We start from the raw sequence: 18792 nt of genomic DNA, 5'->3' as shown, positions 1-18792 counted from the left end.
GCCGAAATCCGACCACTTTAATCGCGCTCTAATTGGTCCATGTTTTTTGTTAATAACTCCTTAACAAAGCCATGGAGAAGATTTTCGTAAAGGAAAAAGTTATCTCCTATAACCTCAGGAATCACCCCTTTCAAGTACAACATTTTTGGGACACCCTGCATAACATAATCATATATTTACCCGTTTAATTATATTCTGTTCGTATTGTTAAATGTCGGACACCGGTAACATGACCATGCAATGATAATAATAACCGTAGCAGAATGAGCGAAATATATTGAGAGAACAGCGACAATACTGACCGACTAAACAATTCTAGCAAACAAACCAGAGATTGCACTAATCGATAAAACAAACAACCACGCGTCTTGCCAACGTGGCCATACACGACTGCAATTTCAAGTTCCAATATAGTGACAAAATACAATAGAAATACTATAAACATACACAAAAGACGCACACCATTTGCTCAAGAAATCAATGGGATATAAAACCATAAAATCGCAGAAATATTTTGTTTTAGTCGTAGGGGTCATATAAGGTTTCTGCAAAATTTTGGCACAAAGGGAAATTTGGAATAAAGGGAAATTGTGCGAACAATAACTGTAACAGTTTCATTATTTTTACAAGTTTCATAAAGCAATTTCAGAAAAGTATTCTACACACGTTTAAAATCGCAATTATTTTTGCACTGATAATTTTCAAATACCAGTTCGGAGATATTGTTATATCATTTTAGACTTATCGAATTTATTAAGAGTATATACGTTTTTATTTAACACACACTACAATAACTATCAGTAAAATCAATAGAAGAATTTGTGAATACTGTCACATTGATATCTGTTTCATAAAATCCTTCAGAAAGGATGAGAGAGAGAGGGAGAGAATTCTTCTAAATAAATATTTCCTCCACTAATTGCAAGGAGCTACATAGACATTTTTTTAGATTAATTTTGAAGATAGGTAATACAAGAGCATTTTAATCATTTTAAGATCCGCAGTCCAGTAACAACGAATTAATTCAGCGTGAGTACATGATTAATGTGACCACTAAGCATTTGGCAAGTTTCCTCTACTTTGAAACTGCAATCGAGTGATGGATCGCGAAATCTTCGGTAGGCCGGTGGTCGGGAATATAGGGAAGTTTTGCAGTTGTAAAGAGAGATTGCGAAAGAAGCCGTAAAGAAGGATTTGGATCAATGCAAAACGCGAACTTTCCACGCTCAAAGATACGAAACAGAAGCGAACAATGCTTCCCTCTCTCGACTGTGCGTGAATTAGACGCGAGTATGGCCACACACACTATGCTAGCTGCCAGATAATGTTACATGAACACATTGTGCACGCCTAGCTGTGCCTACCCACCCTTATGTAAAAGTGAATGAATGGCCGATGGTGGTGAAAGCTGTAGCAGGTACTATACACATGCACGTATCGTGAAGTTGAATTAAAGCATCGCGAGCCTAGGAGTGTCGGTCTTGTGTTAAATGAAATGAGAATGAGGCAATGAGCTATTTATTATTATGCTGCGCTACTTTGTGCAAACTACCGTGAATAAAAACTTGCCCTTTTTACCTGCGATACTTTTTTCTAGGATGAAATGTTCACTCTCGGGAAAATGTAGACAGCGGATACTATCCCTTAGAGAAAATATTCGATCAATATTGCGAATATGATTTTGATCTGGGCGTATATTAAATGTGGATAATAGTACAGTAGGTATACATGAGCCGTTTATTTTGAAAGTGGCCTAAGTTCATTTAAGTTTAAATTGAGGTATTTAAGAGTTTGTGTGTTTCAATGAAATTAAAAATATACGTATAGGATACCAATGTATCACACTCCTTAAGTGTATCTAAGAGAGTTGAATTTACAATTCCTATTAAAATAATAGCAATTATTAAGTGAATAATATGTGTCTCCTCACCAAGAATGGACTTAAGCCACTTTCAAAATTAACAACTAGATTTGTCAAAAAATTTGAAACAACTCAAGTCCATTCGATATAATTTCAAATGTTTCAAATTGAAAAGACAATACTCAATTTATTTGATATTTCATTACAAAACTTGAAATACACCATTTATGCACAATTCAGGAAATCTTCTAACTATATAAATTGCATAACAATTTACTCCTTATTAACGTTTTGTGTATGCGGGAGGGATTTGAAGAAGCATGGTGATCCGGTAGTATATATCGTAGTAAGTCCATCATATCCTTGTATTTCGCTATTGTAATTTGTCTTATATTTTTATAAAGTGGTATCAATACAATATTTTCGAATTTTCTTCATCTACCCCGACGTGGTAATAAATTCAGTATTTTAAACTCTGCATTCTCATCCATTGATATCTTATAGAAAATTTTATATGGTTCATTTCTCAAAAAACGCATCCAGTATATTTTTAACTAATTTATTGTTTCTCCGTTAGAATTCTTTACCCTTTTAAAAATTGCATCCTCCAAAAATCTTGTTGATATGAAACCCTCTTGTTTCATCTCATTTAAAATAAAGTTATTACCTTTCCCAACACTTTTCTTGATAACATTATAATAATCTTGGGGGACAAACAGTAAATTATTTTTCTTTAATGACATTTCTACGATGCCAAAATCTCTGTCATTCGGTAAAAACGAATGTCCTGTTACTAAGAATTTATGGTCTATCGAACAACTGACAAATGGACTTAGGCCACTTTCAAAATAAAAATTTGTATCATTCTATTAACCAGCTAATTTCCTTTTTACAAAATCTTTGTGATTTTAAATATAATAGTTACAATTTGCTTCAGAATGAAAAGATAACGTAGAAATGTGAATATTAAAATTGCTAGCTTGACTTTTGTCAAAAATGGACGTAGGTCACTTTCAAAATAAACAGCTTATATAGTGTGTCCCAAAAATGTTGTGAACAATACGGAAGTACAACATTCTTGTGACACCCTGTGTATTATGTTAGGCAAATACCCTATAAAGGAATAATATTTTACAGAAATATTTATCAAACGATGAACTATTTTGAGTTTTACCAAATAATAAACTGTCCTCCTCCATGAGAGTAATTGTAACATAATAATGTAGAATTGGCAATAATATTAGCCTTGAAATGTTAATAGAACAAATTTTTAAGTAACAATTTTAATCTCGGATTAATCAGTGAACTGCATCTCAATAATCAAGTAATAAGGTTTAATTCCAATACTTTGCTGCTCTTATGTTTATTAAAAATGGCCCTGGATGTTGGAGTATAATTACGAAAATTAGATTGGCGATAAATCAATGACGATGGTATCGATGCACGAGTATTAGGTACATGCATCAATTTAATATGGTCTTACTGCTTTCTCTAACGAATTATGAATCTTAAATTAATCAAACACCGTTATTACTTTCTAATCTAATAAATAATACCATTACATATAAATCCTTTCGACACAGATATTGAAGTTGGAAAAATAAACCATAGATTGATGCAGATAATAACACAGCTATAACGATAATTAATGTAGTCAGAATAGTTGAAATATTAAAGTTAACTAATGGAATTAGGTGTAATTAGTAATAACTTATTACTAACAAGTGAAGGGTGGGATGCGCGTCTAGAATATAATTAAACCCTTTACGATTTTCTATCCACTTTTAGTCTATTAAAAGTCTATTAAATGACCTACCCACGTGGAACGTCTCATGTACATAACATTTCTACAACAAAGGACCTCAATTCTATCTTGTCCTCGTATTTTATTCAAGCCTAACTCAGACTTCTTCCTCAAAAAATAAAATGATAAAAACGAGTGTTACAAACCTTATAATTTAAATGTCTGTTCATAGTTGTTTTAATTAATAATAAGAGCCACAATCCATAAGAATTTTGACAAACTGAAGAATATATTTCAAATATTTTAAGATTGAATATTGGAAATATTAATAACTGCGGATTTTATGAATTTATGTCAAAAATGAATTTAACAAAAAAATTGAATGAATTTAAAAATATCATTGTACCATTTCCAGCTTATTAAAACAATTAAATAAAGAAAACCACACATTTTTATGTAGCATGAAATTTTTATCTCGCATAAAGATCCGCAGTCTCGCAATTAGTATTATTAATATTTATCTTGAATTCTTGCCTAACCTGGCTTTACCCAGCCAGCGTTCTCTCTCTTTCTCCCTCTAATAGAATTTTTAATTAAATTCGCCGGAACAGCGGTCCCCGTAAATAACGCAGAATTTATTTAACTTCAGCGCAAAATGCCCCAAGGAAGCATCCAATATCAAGGGACGCAGAGAAGAGCCTGCGGCCCAGGGGCGCACTGGAACGTCCAGGTAAATGTAAAAAGTTTTGTCAGACACTGGAAACTTCAAAATTAATATTTTATTAACGCTGTTGTATTGTTCAGTCGGTTAACGCGATTACTCAGTACACGTAGCTAAAAAAAAAAACGTAGCTGTTATATTTTTGAAAGTCTCTTTTCGATACTTTTCCATGCTCGTAGAAAATTCAATTATCCAAGACTTATCTTACTTTGCTTTCGTTGGTACGTAGTCGTAAATATTTTGACATAAAAACGGTTTGACGGCATGAATATTTTTACTCAAATAAGATATTAATATATTACTTGATAAAAAAAAAACCAGCATTTTTTTAAAATTGTCTTAAGGCATTTCTTTTTACTGGATTTAAAACTTGACATAATGAACAAATTATACATAGTATATTTAAGTTAAACAATAAAATATGCGAGTACTATTCCTGGTAAAAAATATTCCATCAAACAAATCAAGCGCCTGTTGTTATGATTGTTTATATATTTAACGTGGGAAATTACAATTATTAATAAAAATGTTTGTTTTCTTATAATGTACAAAACTATAAAATTTAGCCCTTATTTCATAAAGGGTTCAATCATTTTTAATTATTGTAATGCTTTTTCATGGTACTTAAATTGTTTATACAATTGTCAATAAATGGTGAATGATAATAAATCAGTAAATTCTTAATGATTTTTTAAAATGTCATTAAGTTGTATACAATACTATTTTTTTATTTTTAGTCTAGATCTACATAATTCTTTCTGATCGAGCATCTTCTACCTGGAGTAGTATTATTTGTCGGAAATTGCGTAGAAACGGTTTTTGAACAATGTGAGCCATTTGTTTGTTCAAATCAATGGATGACTGCACACTGCACAATCTATGAACTGTTGACAAAAGCAATTAAATTAATTAGGTGGTGAGAGACAAGGTGACAACACGGTGTTTGTGGTACGCCTGCGAAGCTCTTGGAATTGGCCTGCTATTAATGCTTTTAGGAGCTTGCATGGCGACTATAGGTGAGTAGTCTTTTTAGTCTTCTGTCTAGCTTTCCCATATGGCAGGACAACGTTGACGTATAAGTATGTATAACAACGTAAATCGTGTGCGATATTATTTAGAATTTTTGTAGTTTTTGTAATGGACGAATTTTATTTATTGAAAATTCATGTACAAACTTTTAGTAAGTATATCTAAAGTAGCATTTATCTTATCTCATATCTTCTGTAGACTAGTATCACAAACATTAACACCAAAATTGTTTCCTTATTGGTAACAGACTTAATGGATAGTCAATCAGTAAAATTATCATATTCTAGATAATAAACTTTTAGTTTGTAAAATATTTTGTTTTGTTAGTTATCGAACCACACACTATCTTGTAATAATATTTTGAGTTTCAGTTCAATATTTAATTCGGTTAGCTTTAGTAGCACCAATTTAAATATTATTCTCGATTTTAATTTACAATAAGACGTAGACAAAGTATTCGTAATTTTTTAAATTTACCATTTTGGAAACTTCTTTCTTAAACTGAAGTCTTTTTTATTACAATTTGTTTACGTTCCTTACAATTATAATATTAGTAATTTGGAAATGTTTATTATTCCTATGAGCACTATTCTTATACTAATATATTGGTTTTCCAGGATTGTATTATCACATAAGTACACAATATATACTCCAATGAATCTTTGAAAAATATACAATAATATTTGGAGTGCTTACATTAATACTTCTGTTTGCAACGTTCTTTACAAAATATTGCTTTCTACAGTTACTGGGCTTCTTTATAGCGAAGTACTCTATGCTGCACTAAAAGCATTCGTGATTCAGAATATTATGCAAATGGCGGAAAAGTGATTTTATCCGCTAACTGGCTGGAACGACTACAACTAGATCTACTTTCGCAACCAGACCTTTCCCCACTCTCGTTTTCACTCGTAACGAATGTTGTTTAGTTCATTCAGTCATAGATCTGTTCATTATAATTTACAAAATCCCGTTTATAATAACTAAAACATAATATCAAATGCAGCATATTTCGAAGGACATTGTTATTGTACATCTCAAATGAATATTATCTGAAATGTATTGAATCCGAACAGATTGAATTATACTGACATGGAGTGAGGAACAAAACACATATCCTTCATAAAATATTACATTTCCTTCACACACAACGTGTATCCCAGTATCCCGATGCTAACGACATTCATATATGATTATGTCACTTTCTACGCACTGATGTAGCTATTATCCAACAACAATGTGCACACAGTCCTTTCAATATCTTACAAGCAAACATTGCAACTTTTAATAAATAATTGAAAACAATTTGAGTTGATTGTGCACATTCGTATGTATATTATTCAAAGCAATATTATATAAATTAATGCAGAACTGAAAATTTTCCATAATTATTTATCTACCGGGCTCCAGAAAATTTCAGCTATATCAATTGTTAATTGAAATTCATCGATTCGAAACAAAATGATTGTCTCATCCATATTGATAACTGTGACCAATCAAACACAGTTGTATTTTTTACAAGAACATAATAAAAATTCACCTAACAGTTCACCTTTCTAAATGTTACATTTAGCATTATATTGCAATACATTTAAATTACATTTTTCAAATGACACTATCGGAACAATTAATAGAATTTGTTAATGATGCATGTCATATAGGATACTTCGCAGACCAGCTTTCCGTGGCACAAGAAGTTAGAGGTAATCTAACAATAAGAGTGAAGAATGAGTCTCGTGGATTTCATCTGAACAACCTTAGTTACGCTGGACCAATCGTTATGGGTGTAGGAGGTAATGTTCACTATCATTGTTATATGTATAGTGTTTCTACTTTTTCCATTAAGTTACATTGCCAATTCTTAAGCAATATTCAAAACCGTCTTGTGTATGTTTAATGTATTATAGGTAAAAAACACACGCACACACAGAAACCGAAACCTGTATATAATGAACAAATATGAAAATATTAACACGACAAACACTAATCTGAGAGAAAGGATATTGATCCTAAGACACAATTTTATGCTATTTTCTACCAGCAAAGTTTTAAGTTAAATCTGCAATTTATTAAATCGACATACAAAAGTTAATTGAACCTATATACATTTAATCATTACCACTACCATGTTGTGTAGTTGGAATTACAATAAACTGAGCACGCGAAATCAAATAGATATAGCATGCATTTTCGGCATGAAAAAAATATTTTTCAATTGATTTTTATTACAATCGGAAGCACATGCGTATCTCATTGATATTTGTAATGAAAAAAAAAGAAAAAAAAAGTTGCCCCCAGAGAGATTCGAACTCTCGACCCCTGGTTTACAAGACCAGTGCTCTAACCCCTGAGCTATGGAGGCTCACAGTATTCCTGCGCTTGATACCGAGATATGAGTAGATCGATAAACTTATAAATATTAAAAGATTTTTGAAATGGTATATTGAACTTTTCTTTAATTGATAAGTGAATATCCAACTATAATATACTTTAATATTATTTTTGTCGATCAAAATAATCTAATACCAGTGTCAAATAGATTTTTATCTGAGAATACATATTATACTAGCAAATTTTTGATAAATGCACACACTTTTTATTATAATACGTGTTTGAATAAAAATGTTTAATCAATGGTTTCTCATAGAATGATCTTTACAACTTTAATAATTACAAATTACAAAATAAAATATAAAACTGGTCATTGAGCAAGTGCTGATCAGTTTAGTGTTAAACATTCTTCTTTGTTAAATATTGTATCGCGCCTGCGCACGACAAGTCTTCAAAATAGATTGTTTATGCGATGCCTCGAGATGTAAAATTGAAAAATAAAAAAATTTAGTATCGTGTGCGTATTGATGTTTAAACTTGAATCAAGAACATAATTAGATTCTGTTTATATTCACCTATATTCACAAAGTACTGTTGATATTATTTACGAATACAATAATATCATGGAATTCCGTAAAAAATAATTTATACACATTTGAGATTATTTCTTGACCAACCATAATCTTGAAGTAACGCAATACAAATTTACAGGATTTATCGTAGTAGCAGCTTGCGTAATGACCTTCGAGGCTCGTGATAACGCTGCCAAAGTGGTGCCAGCACGTTTTCGCTTTAATCAAACGTCGACAATAAAGACTATAAAAAATCAGCGGAACCGGAGGTCTATATCTAGTCAGACGACAAAATGGGACCACCAACTTGGTGTGTTTAGAGTGAACAGGAGTCCGAGTCCAAGCATCCACGAGGTTTTGAGGAAACAGTTGACGGCGGAATTTATGCAGTTCTCGAAGGAACTAGACGACAAACACACTGGGCATTGTATTAAAAAGAGTCCCAGCGCACCAACCTTGATAGACAAAAAGTCACCCCGCAAAAGAACACCAAAATACGCTGGATGCGCATTGTTGAATCCAGAATTGTTGCAAAGACATGCCCTGTCCGTTGACAATCCAAGCTACAGTGCACATCAGGTATACCAAACATTGAAAATGCTTCTTGGTTAAACAATCAAGATATACTGCCATTTTCATAGATATTGATTGTACGAATTTATAACAAGATTGAGTAGGCGTCATTTAAGACAGTGACAACATTAGAAGAATTTAAATATACAGTAAAGTCGCGTTTACGATCACTGTCCAGTGTCTACCCACTCCACTGTCATGCTGTCCTTTTCTTTTGAACTCACGGCGCGGTCGGCGCGGTAGACGCAGTCATAAAAGAATAATGTCGGTATGCGATCACTGTCCCTGCAGAACACAGGCTGTTGGACAGTAAACGCGACTTTACTGTATTATTACATTATTTTTGCAATTCAGGTAGAAAATTTTCATATTGTATAAGAGTTCTTTTATGAAACTACTAACGGCACGTAAATGTTGCACGTTCCCTGCAACAAATAAATTAGGAAAAATTGGAATTTTTATTTTCTTATAAGAATGTTATATGTAGATTTTTTTTCGTTTTTTCGTGGATTGCCATAAATGCATAAAATTCGAAATCTGAAAATCCAACGATAATACGGAATAATTATTTCTTGCGGGTGAATTGCATATTATAATCAATACAACTTAAACAGACGAGCAGAGAAAGCTTGGAGCAACAGAAGATGGGCGGCAGTCAAATTTCAATGGCGATGGATTTGCACATTCCCAATAAGGGTCCTATTACACTGAAAGTGAAGGACAGATCGGACACTGCTAGACGACACCAATTACTTCGTCAGACGAAGGTTGAAGAAGTGGATGAGTCGGTTTGGTCACCCAACACTCGGGGTTACTCGCCTAATCTATCAGGTCAGTCCTCAGAAACCGAAAATTTCAATAATCCGACATATTTGGTGACCAAGAAAATGGATTGCGGATTTTTATGCTAAAGAAAAATTGTTCGTGCTAATTGCAACAGTACCATTTGCTTAATAATTCTATCAAGTTGAAAATAACAAAAGAGCATTTTCAAATTCTTTAAATGTTTCTATTGTTTTGCATTTAAATGTATAAAGTTCACAGTCTAGTAATTAGCTATCCCCACCAATTTTAGAATAATTCTTTCCCTCTTTTAAAAAAGTTTTTGAAACAACAGACAAGCTATTCTGACTCGAGCTGTTTTTTCCGAGAATTTTTCTTTCGAAAAATGTGAAATGGGAGCGAATTTTCTCGGTTAATTGATCTGCAGTAGACAGAAAACTAAAAAAGAATGATTGTTCTCTTTCTTTCTACGGATAAATATATTAAACATCTAAAGTGTTTTATGCTAGGAAAAAGAAATTCGATGGATATAAGACTGGTCGAGGAGCTAGGTGCAGCGAAAGACCTCATGAAAGTATCTCCCCGAGATTTCCGCAAGATTTCCTCGCCGAGCTTCCATAAAATGTCTTTCGATAAAATTGGAAGTGAACGTAGGAGCGAAAGATCAATGGGTCAACGGAAAACGAGTCTGGAATTTAGAAGGAGTCCTGACTTCCGAAAGGGAGATTACAGGTACCGTGCACCTGAGATACATTTTCAAACAGTAATATACTCATACATTTTATCCGCAAATGCACTTCACGACATATATACATTATTGAGTGTATACAAAAATTTGAGTCCTTCCCAATCCTTCACACATAATAATTTATAATTATAATGGTTGTGTGTGTGTGCAATCTTCACCTATTTGTGTGATTATTTATTTGCTATCGATGCTAGATAAATAAGTAAATTTTCGACTAGTAACATAAGTATGTCGCGTACAAATAGAATAAAATTGAAGAAAAGACTGAAACTTTTGTATACAATTGACTTTGGAGCAAAGTCAAGCTCCAAAAGAGTTTCTTATTATTTAGTTAACTTCTTTTTTTAATGTTACAAGGATTTGTCTACTAGATACTGTGTAAAAAAATTATTAATGAGTATTTCGAGTCCAAAAGGTATATTTTTATCCTGCACTGCACAAAAATCAATGAACACATTTATTGCAGAATGTTATCAGTGAACAGATTCAGCGTCGATTGTGTGAAATATCTGTCGGACGAGGTGGGAATCAGATCAAGGGCGAGCAGCGGTGAGAACCTAAAGAGACAACGTCAACCGAAACTCTATCAGTCCAGATCAGACGACAATAGAAGACAATCCTTTGATAAACACCACAAAGAGTCGAGCAGACACTCTCTGAACACGCAGGCAGTAATCGAGAGCGGAGGGATCGACTCCGAATTCAAGTATTTCGCGACAGCATCGGTTGACACCGAAGGAAGTCGAGCTGATATTTCAGATGACAGCCACGGAATCGACGTAGACGAGCCAATCGCCGCTGCCATTTCTTCCGAAGGATTGACCGAAGTCGATGCCCTGCTCGAGGAACCGGAATTGGAGAACCTTCCGGAAAATTGTGTGGAAAGCCCGACAGGCGGAAATGAAAAATACAATCCGTTGAGAACGGGAAATTTGGTGGTGGAACTCCATAGGTCGAACGATCAGAAAACCGATCGATTTGTTAGTGAGAATTTCAACGATCGATCGCCGCACGAAGAGACGTTGTACATAGCGGACGACGAAGTTTGAAGACTCCGTGAGACTATCCTAATATCCGGAAACGGTTGCCTAACTTTCTTAAATAGCTCAAAGAAATAGTCAGGTGTCTTTACAATACTAAATGTTTGTCAAATTTTCACTAACGTCGGATTGTAACGTATAAAATGACTGTTTTCTTCGGTTACTGTGAATTCGCTTTTGTGTTTCAGTAACAGCACTTGCTAGATTCCAATTTCTAATTTCTACTTTCAAGAATTTATTGTACAAGAATTTATTGAGGAATTCCAAGATAATTTGAAGAAAATTGGAACAGTCCACACTGTTTTGAAAAAATAATTCTGGAGTTTATAAAATTGGAAAACCTGAGCAACATTAGAAAACACAATCATTGTACAGGATGTATAAAAAGTAATGATCATCCTAGGAGTGCATTTACACGTCTGGATCGGTGGATATTTGTAAAAGAAACTTGCCACGAAATTGTTGTAAATGTTTTCTTTTTACATCAACATCTACTCGTCGAGAAGAGAGAACAAGTTTGAAGTATATTACAATTTTTCAGAATCTTCGGCTCCTCCGTCGGATCCACAGTACACTATTAATTACTCACACCAAACATTTGCGTCCAATTAACAAACGCTAAATTTCCCGACCCAAATTTTGCATCGCAGTACTATTTTGATCGTGGTCGGAGTAAGTTCTTCTCGTTTGCTGTCACTCTTTCGGAAAATGTGTCGTGTGGTGTTTTATTAAAGCATATTCACGTGAATGGCAGTGTCCTGTGGATCCGACGGAGGAACAGAAAATTTTTAAAAAGTAAGTAGCCTTACTTTACATTAGTATTTTTCATAATGTAGGATTAATATTCTTATGTACTATAACAATGGATATAAAGTTCTCATTCATATTTTGCAACTTCTATCGTTATAAACAATCTTGCGGCCAGTTTCTTTAACAAATAACCACCGATCTGGAGGTATAGATTCGCCTCTAGGACAGATGACCATTACTTTTTATACACCCTGTACAGAATAGATGAATAATAGTTTATATGTATATTAGCTCGTGTAGTTGAACTGTTCTGATTCTCTAAAATCCAGAAAACATCTTTTTAACGGGATATGAGAAATATTGTAATTCAATAGCAAACCTAGCTCACTCCAATATGGAATTTATCAATTAATATATTGAAAGATAAAAGCATATTTATTTTAATAGAAGAAAACAAACGTTACATATGTTACAACTTGATGAACTTCCGTTTAAAAGTGTAATTGGACTTCTGCATATCTGCGTGTTTATAACGTTAATGCAGATTCTTGTTGTGTAAAGACACATTTGTTAGAACATGAACTATTTCGACTGTTCAACAAGTATAACGTGAGTTTGATAAATTAACTAATGTATAAGACTTCCCAAAAAATTGCTACGAATTGAACCTTCGATCGCGTTTAGTAAATAAAACTGATTCTACGTAGCGTTTCGTCACAGCCATTGTCTTTTTTTTATAAGAAAAACATTTTTAAGTATATTCGGAGACATTGTTGAATGGCTTTAATAATGCCGTATAAATTATTACTCATTTGTTATCCACTTGTTTGTATATATTATTAATCTGATAACCGAGAAATTATTCATTTTCGAAGGCATTGCAAATTACGTGACGCAACCTACACCTCTGTCAACGTAAACACCATAATATTGATTTGTTAAACATTTAGTCAATTAATTGAAAAACAAAGAATCATCAAAGAATAGCGAAAATCTTCTCGCTGTGTTATAAATAGCATTGACGATAACAATCTCGAATGATCTTAACTCATAGCGTAAGAGCAAATTAATTTTTCGTTTAAAGACAATCACATTAATATTATTATTTTCATGAAACTTATAAAATTATTGTTTACCAAACCAATGACAAATAATGTATGATCTTTGTATGAAATGAGAACTAAACATTTCAAATGGACGCTACGGAAGTTGCGATCAAATTCTGAAACATATATTTCTGCCATAAACAATAGTAAAAACTCAGTATATATCTATACAAAATCTATCAAATAAATGTTGCAAACTGTTCAGTGAAAACAAGTAGAATTTTGTATACAACTAGCAAAATATAGAAGGGCTCGTTTCGTAATCTATATATACATAGACACTGATAGCATAATTAATTTTCTGTTCTTGTACAATTGATTATTACTGCAAAGGTATATGGAAATACAAATTTTTATGAGCTAGTTTATAGTGGATGGAAGAAAAACAATCGTTTGCTCAGATAAGGTTCTAATCAAGACGCTAATGAAATATATATTCCTCGCCAAACTGTATTAAACACTTCACTATACTTGGTCTGAGGGAATTATGTATTATAACTGCATGAAATCTGCAGTCTAATTGTTACTGACAACTTTACACGTGTATAATATGCGAATATATATACCTTCGAGTATAAAAATATAGAAAATATATCTCTTTGTAATTACGGTAAAGAATATTCTATAAAGTGTTTTAAGTATAATGTGCAGGAACGAGGAATGCAGTATTATCATTACAAAATGATAATATAGTTTAAAACTAATGAACCCATTTGGGTCCTGTGATTGATACGAGTAGCAAAACTGTTGCAGAACAATTACTGACACAGTATCATTTTCTTAATAATGCTGACATCTTTGTTTCAGAATAACAAACATCTTTTAAGGTACTGTATCAACGATCAATTTATTCGATTCATGATTTAATTCAATTTATTCAGGTTTAATTTATTTAAAACCTCATTGTTTGGTTTATTTAATCAAATCAAGTTTATCTATTAATTTAATATGTGCATGTATAAATTCAGTTGTTCTTATTTAACAGAGAGAACTGTTCACGTGTTAATTGCAACGGATGTTAATTGTTATAAAGTAGCGAGAACGTACAATATTGATTATTTTTTATGTTTGAAGTATCATACAACAGTTTTAGAACAGAAGTTATACAAGCAAAATAGCTTGCTATAGAACGGACATGGAGATATCTAAAATGATGAAAAACCGTGTAAATAAAAAAAAATGTTCCAATGCTACAGCATCTAGTGAAAACATCAGACAACAACAGACTATCAGTAAAAAGTTAGACTATCAAATAGATTATCCCGGAAGCACGTAACCTGAAACTATTGGGTTGTCGGAAAATTTTCAAATTTCTCTGCAATATTAATAACAAGTTTATTTTCAATCTTCGCAACTGTAGAACCGAGCATACGCCAATCTGATATGTAGTTTCCGGTTGAAAAATTCAAAAAGGTTCTTTCCGATAATCCAATGGTCAGTTGACTCAAATATAACTTCTGTTTTGCATATTCCAAAGTTACGTTATTCACGATCACGTTGTTGGACTCGACACATATCATTCAGTTTAAATAATTTAATTTGTATCATTTAACATTAGAAACAAAAGTTTATTTCATAATTATTTGTAATCACAAAGATGCTTTTGTGGATAATAATTAAATAATTATTAAATCACATCGTGCAGATTAAAATAAACATAAAAGTCGCAAAAAATGCGCTCTCGCAGTTTTTATAAGAAACTAAAACCGACTCACTTCGGCAGCTCGGTGCTTCTGGTGTTAATAATTTTCCAATATCTATGGCGGAAGTTATTTACGAGTGAACCCAATAGAACCGTGATCGGTGGAAAAAGCATACTCCGATGCATCTGCACGCGTGTAACGCGGTTTTGTTACATCCGATCGGACTTCTTCCAAGTGTGCACGTGTTACACGAGAACATATTTATACAATAGTGTAATATATCTAGCGTTATGTTTAAGACAATCGCAATAATTAACGTCTGAACAGTACCGTGTTCTATTGAGCTGCTGCATATGAAATGTCCGATTTTTAACAGCAACGTTAAACAAAATTTGTCTAAATAACTTATTGATCAAGGATCGCCCAACTTGTCTCCCACTCTACCGTTCCCCTTCTATGACGCTGTTCAGTGTCACGTGACTAATCCGGTACTGGAAGAGAGGGGGAAACTTTTCCCCTTAATTTGAGTCAATTCCCCTGATCTGGCACCATTACAATCAACATATTCTGGCAACAAATTACACGTTTTCTTGATTGTATTATGATGGAAATTTTTCGTTATTCATTTCTTCAATTGCAAGGTTGTCACTTCTTGACTACAGGTCATTATGCGAAATGAACATGATTTTTTTCTTGTAATAATTTCTCCGAGTCGAAAATTGTGCAACAACAGTCTCAAATTCTACGCAGTCCCGTATTTTACGCTACCACATTTTAGTCAAACCTCGCACAATGCTGTCATCAATATTGATGATAACATTCATCAATATTGACTGGCATTGAAATCAACTTTATTTAAAAGTGAAATTAGATATCTGAAAAAAACTGAAAACACGTCCATAATGATCAGCTACGTAAAATGGTTGTATAATAAACCCGCAGGCTATAATAGTATTTGTTGATCAAAACGCTTCGTAAGATTTGCATTCTAAAATCGAACATTCCATATGCAACAACCTAATATTTTGTAACCGTTTCGTAACTTCACGCGGATGCGGCCTATATCTGATCATACTGACATTTTCTAAGGTGCGACATTGCAATCGATTTTCAATTTGATTGGAGATGTGTCTCGAAGGCGTCGTTTACGGGAATCGAATGGAATTCATGAATATTGTATAGCGATCGAACGGCGAAGTACGGTCCGGATGAGAAAAATCTAACGAAAGCGACAATCCATTAACCTCAAGTGATACGTGTGTTGTTTTTTAAGCGGAAAGCTTAACGGAGCGTGTGTAGAAATCTATTTTTATATCTCTCATACGATAATACGGCGATATCGGTCATTGAACATGTTAATTCGACGCTAATGGGATCACGCATTCTTTTCGCGCGTTCGATTCATTTTTAGAAATATAAACGCGTGCTAAACGTGATCTCTTGGACGTTCGAGGTCATAATTACATTTTATGTAATTAATAATGTTAAGGCCACTTATACTGTTCTATTTATCCATTTTTTAAAACGTACTTTTAAAGGCACTTCTCTTCATTGAATTAATTCGCCAAAAACTAAATAAGATAATAGCGATTTTTTATACTGTGGGTCACAATTGACCCGGACTCCGCCGTCGGAGGATTAGTAGAAACTCAAATATAAAATTTAAAAGATGTATAATTTTTTTATTGGCAGCTGTAAACTTTTCTCTGACATTGCGTTCAGGTCGAAAATGGAACATCAACTTTTAAATGGAGATACATTTCATGAGCCAATCATGGCGATTGTTGTATTGATTAATTTACTTGTTTGTTATTCGTCATGTACAAATATGTTGTTAACAGACCCTATACACATGAACCTCGAACGATCAATTAAGCTCTGTTCAACAAAAATGAAAATATTGTTAAAAATATGCTGTTGGGAAAGATTGACAATGAAATTGAGTTTTGAAATCAGCACATTGTTTGTTTAAATTCGTTCTGGAAACAAAACGATTGCTTAGTCGATTTTCAGTGGACCAATACATAAAGAATGTGTATATAAAAGTGATATATTGTTAAAAGCAATGGGAGAATAGGTACTTCTACACTTTATCTGAGATTTCGCCTCTCAAAAATTGTTAGAAACATTCTGCGTCGAAAATAAACGTCACTCGCTTGTCTTGTTTCATTTTGGAGAGTAATATTGTGTGATCATTTTAAAATGAAAATTATGTTCTCTACTGTACTCGTATTTTATAATTAATTAAAATTTTAATCTCTCTTCTATGGATATTAGATCAATTATTAATTACGAATAAAATTAAGCAGACTGACAAGATTAGAATTTTACATAACAATTATATTAGTCTCCCAAATGCAACATAACAAACGTAAAAAGATAATACAATCACTAATAAATCTTGAAAAAGAGATCACATATTGGTATTGCTCTGTTTATTATTTTTAACAATATTATGTAAATGTTCGAAATATATAGCTAAAATTTAACGAAGAAAACATAATCGAACTGTGATGAAATCGTAATTAAATAAGAATTACAAACAGTAGCGGAGATTATTTACTATCATCGTCAGTGCTGTTAAAACGTTGCAATAGTTATATGCATCCAACATGTCAATATAAACATGTTAAAAGAAGATACTCGTGAAATATACGATAAATGTCAATTTCGCATATTTGTTACAGAATGATATTACAAAATGTGTTTAAAATTATGTACAAAATTTAATATATGTGGATTATGGGTATTGATGAAAAATTGATTACACATTAAATGAATGGAAAAGGGATTGAACAAAAAGTAATTTTTAAGACAATCATGTACATATGTTACAAATTTATTTACTTGAATGAAAGATCATGCAACGTCAGAGGACACGAGCAATATTAATAACACACGTTGGGAAAAGAATATGTATAAATTAAAAAGATAATTGAAATGAGAAAGATGAACATATCAAAACATATTTTATGGCATGAGGTTTAAATGCAATTCGAATATGCTAGTGTGAAACATATATATTTCAAGAGTATCTCTTACAGTACTGAGGCCGCTGTGAACTGACATAAGCGATTTTCTGGCAAGCCAATTATACTTAACAGGTGTGTTGAAATAAATCAACATCGTTCTAAGGTTCTGGTCTCAATGTAATCTTTGCATGCTGATTGTTGTAACATCTCAATAAAACTATTTCGAAAGCATTTTTCTTATATACGTTGCATAACGAAACGAACAAATTCTAGTACCTACCATCAGATACCTTAATTGAACACGTAAGATGGCACTATTCTTCCCACATTGCTAACTTTCACCAATTCAAAATCAATTACTCGTATTAACATCATTGAATTCGCTCAATCCAACTCAACTCAAGAGTATAAAATATATGTGACCGATTTACGATGAACAGCACAAGAGCATCGCAAACACACTGAAAGTGCCATGCCTATCTCGACCGACTCCAATCACAACAAAACCATTATCGAAATCTGGAAAGATCATTAAACAGAATAGAAAAATTGATTACTCGCAAGTTCCGGACGAGATATGGTTTTAGAAAGTAGTCAAACTCCGTCGATGTTCCGCAAACAGGTACCATTTTTACTGGACTACCTTGTCGGTAGTGCAGATACGAGTAGCATACCTGTGCACCGGAATACTGAACGCCAGGTGGCGAACAGCATGTGCAATAACGTACACCGAACATTGCAAATCGGGATCCTATAATTATGGGTACGCGAAAGTTAAATGCAAACGTAAGTACTAATTTTTGGAATCCTCAAACTCCACCCAGCTGCAGCTTCGGTACCCTAACTTCGCAAACTTTTGGGATTCTCACATTTAACTCCAGCCGGCTGCAGCTTCGGTACCCTAACTTCGCAAACTTAA

The 18792-nt window shown here is 33.0% G+C and overlaps 2 protein-coding genes and 1 non-coding gene across 4 annotated transcripts in view; 1 reads left to right on the top strand and 2 right to left on the bottom strand.

The window, feature by feature from the left end:
• The window catches only part of LOC143214789 (uncharacterized), a 31308-nt gene extending 16885 nt beyond the window's left edge, over positions 1 to 14423 (top strand). Inside the window, exons 2-8 of the mRNA XM_076436181.1 lie at positions 4255 to 4335; positions 5240 to 5342; positions 7017 to 7148; positions 8398 to 8837; positions 9446 to 9662; positions 10124 to 10346; positions 10829 to 14423. Coding sequence (XP_076292296.1) covers positions 4261 to 4335; positions 5240 to 5342; positions 7017 to 7148; positions 8398 to 8837; positions 9446 to 9662; positions 10124 to 10346; positions 10829 to 11411 — 1773 coding nt within the window. The 5' untranslated portion in view covers positions 4255 to 4260 and the 3' untranslated portion in view covers positions 11412 to 14423. The remainder of the gene's footprint in view (positions 1 to 4254; positions 4336 to 5239; positions 5343 to 7016; positions 7149 to 8397; positions 8838 to 9445; positions 9663 to 10123; positions 10347 to 10828) is intronic.
• Positions 1 to 18528, bottom strand: part of LOC143214797 (uncharacterized) — a 308560-nt gene extending 290032 nt beyond the window's left edge. Inside the window, exon 1 of one of the 2 annotated variants that reach the window (XR_013010224.1) lies at positions 18154 to 18528. The gene's annotated coding sequence lies outside the window, so the exon portion shown is untranslated. The remainder of the gene's footprint in view (positions 1 to 18153) is intronic. The other variant, XR_013010218.1, reaches the window with a different exon arrangement.
• Positions 7645 to 7717, bottom strand: Trnat-ugu (transfer RNA threonine (anticodon UGU)). The gene has a single exon. It is a non-coding gene; the product is annotated as a tRNA-Thr (tRNA).
• Positions 18529 to 18792: the final 264 nt, after the last annotated feature.

The sequence above is a fragment of the Lasioglossum baleicum genome, chromosome 13 (genome assembly GCF_051020765.1).
Source record: "Lasioglossum baleicum chromosome 13, iyLasBale1, whole genome shotgun sequence".
Taxonomy (NCBI): domain Eukaryota; kingdom Metazoa; phylum Arthropoda; class Insecta; order Hymenoptera; family Halictidae; genus Lasioglossum; species Lasioglossum baleicum.
Note: the sequence above shows the minus strand (reverse complement) of the source record. Positions and strands in the feature narration are given on the sequence as shown.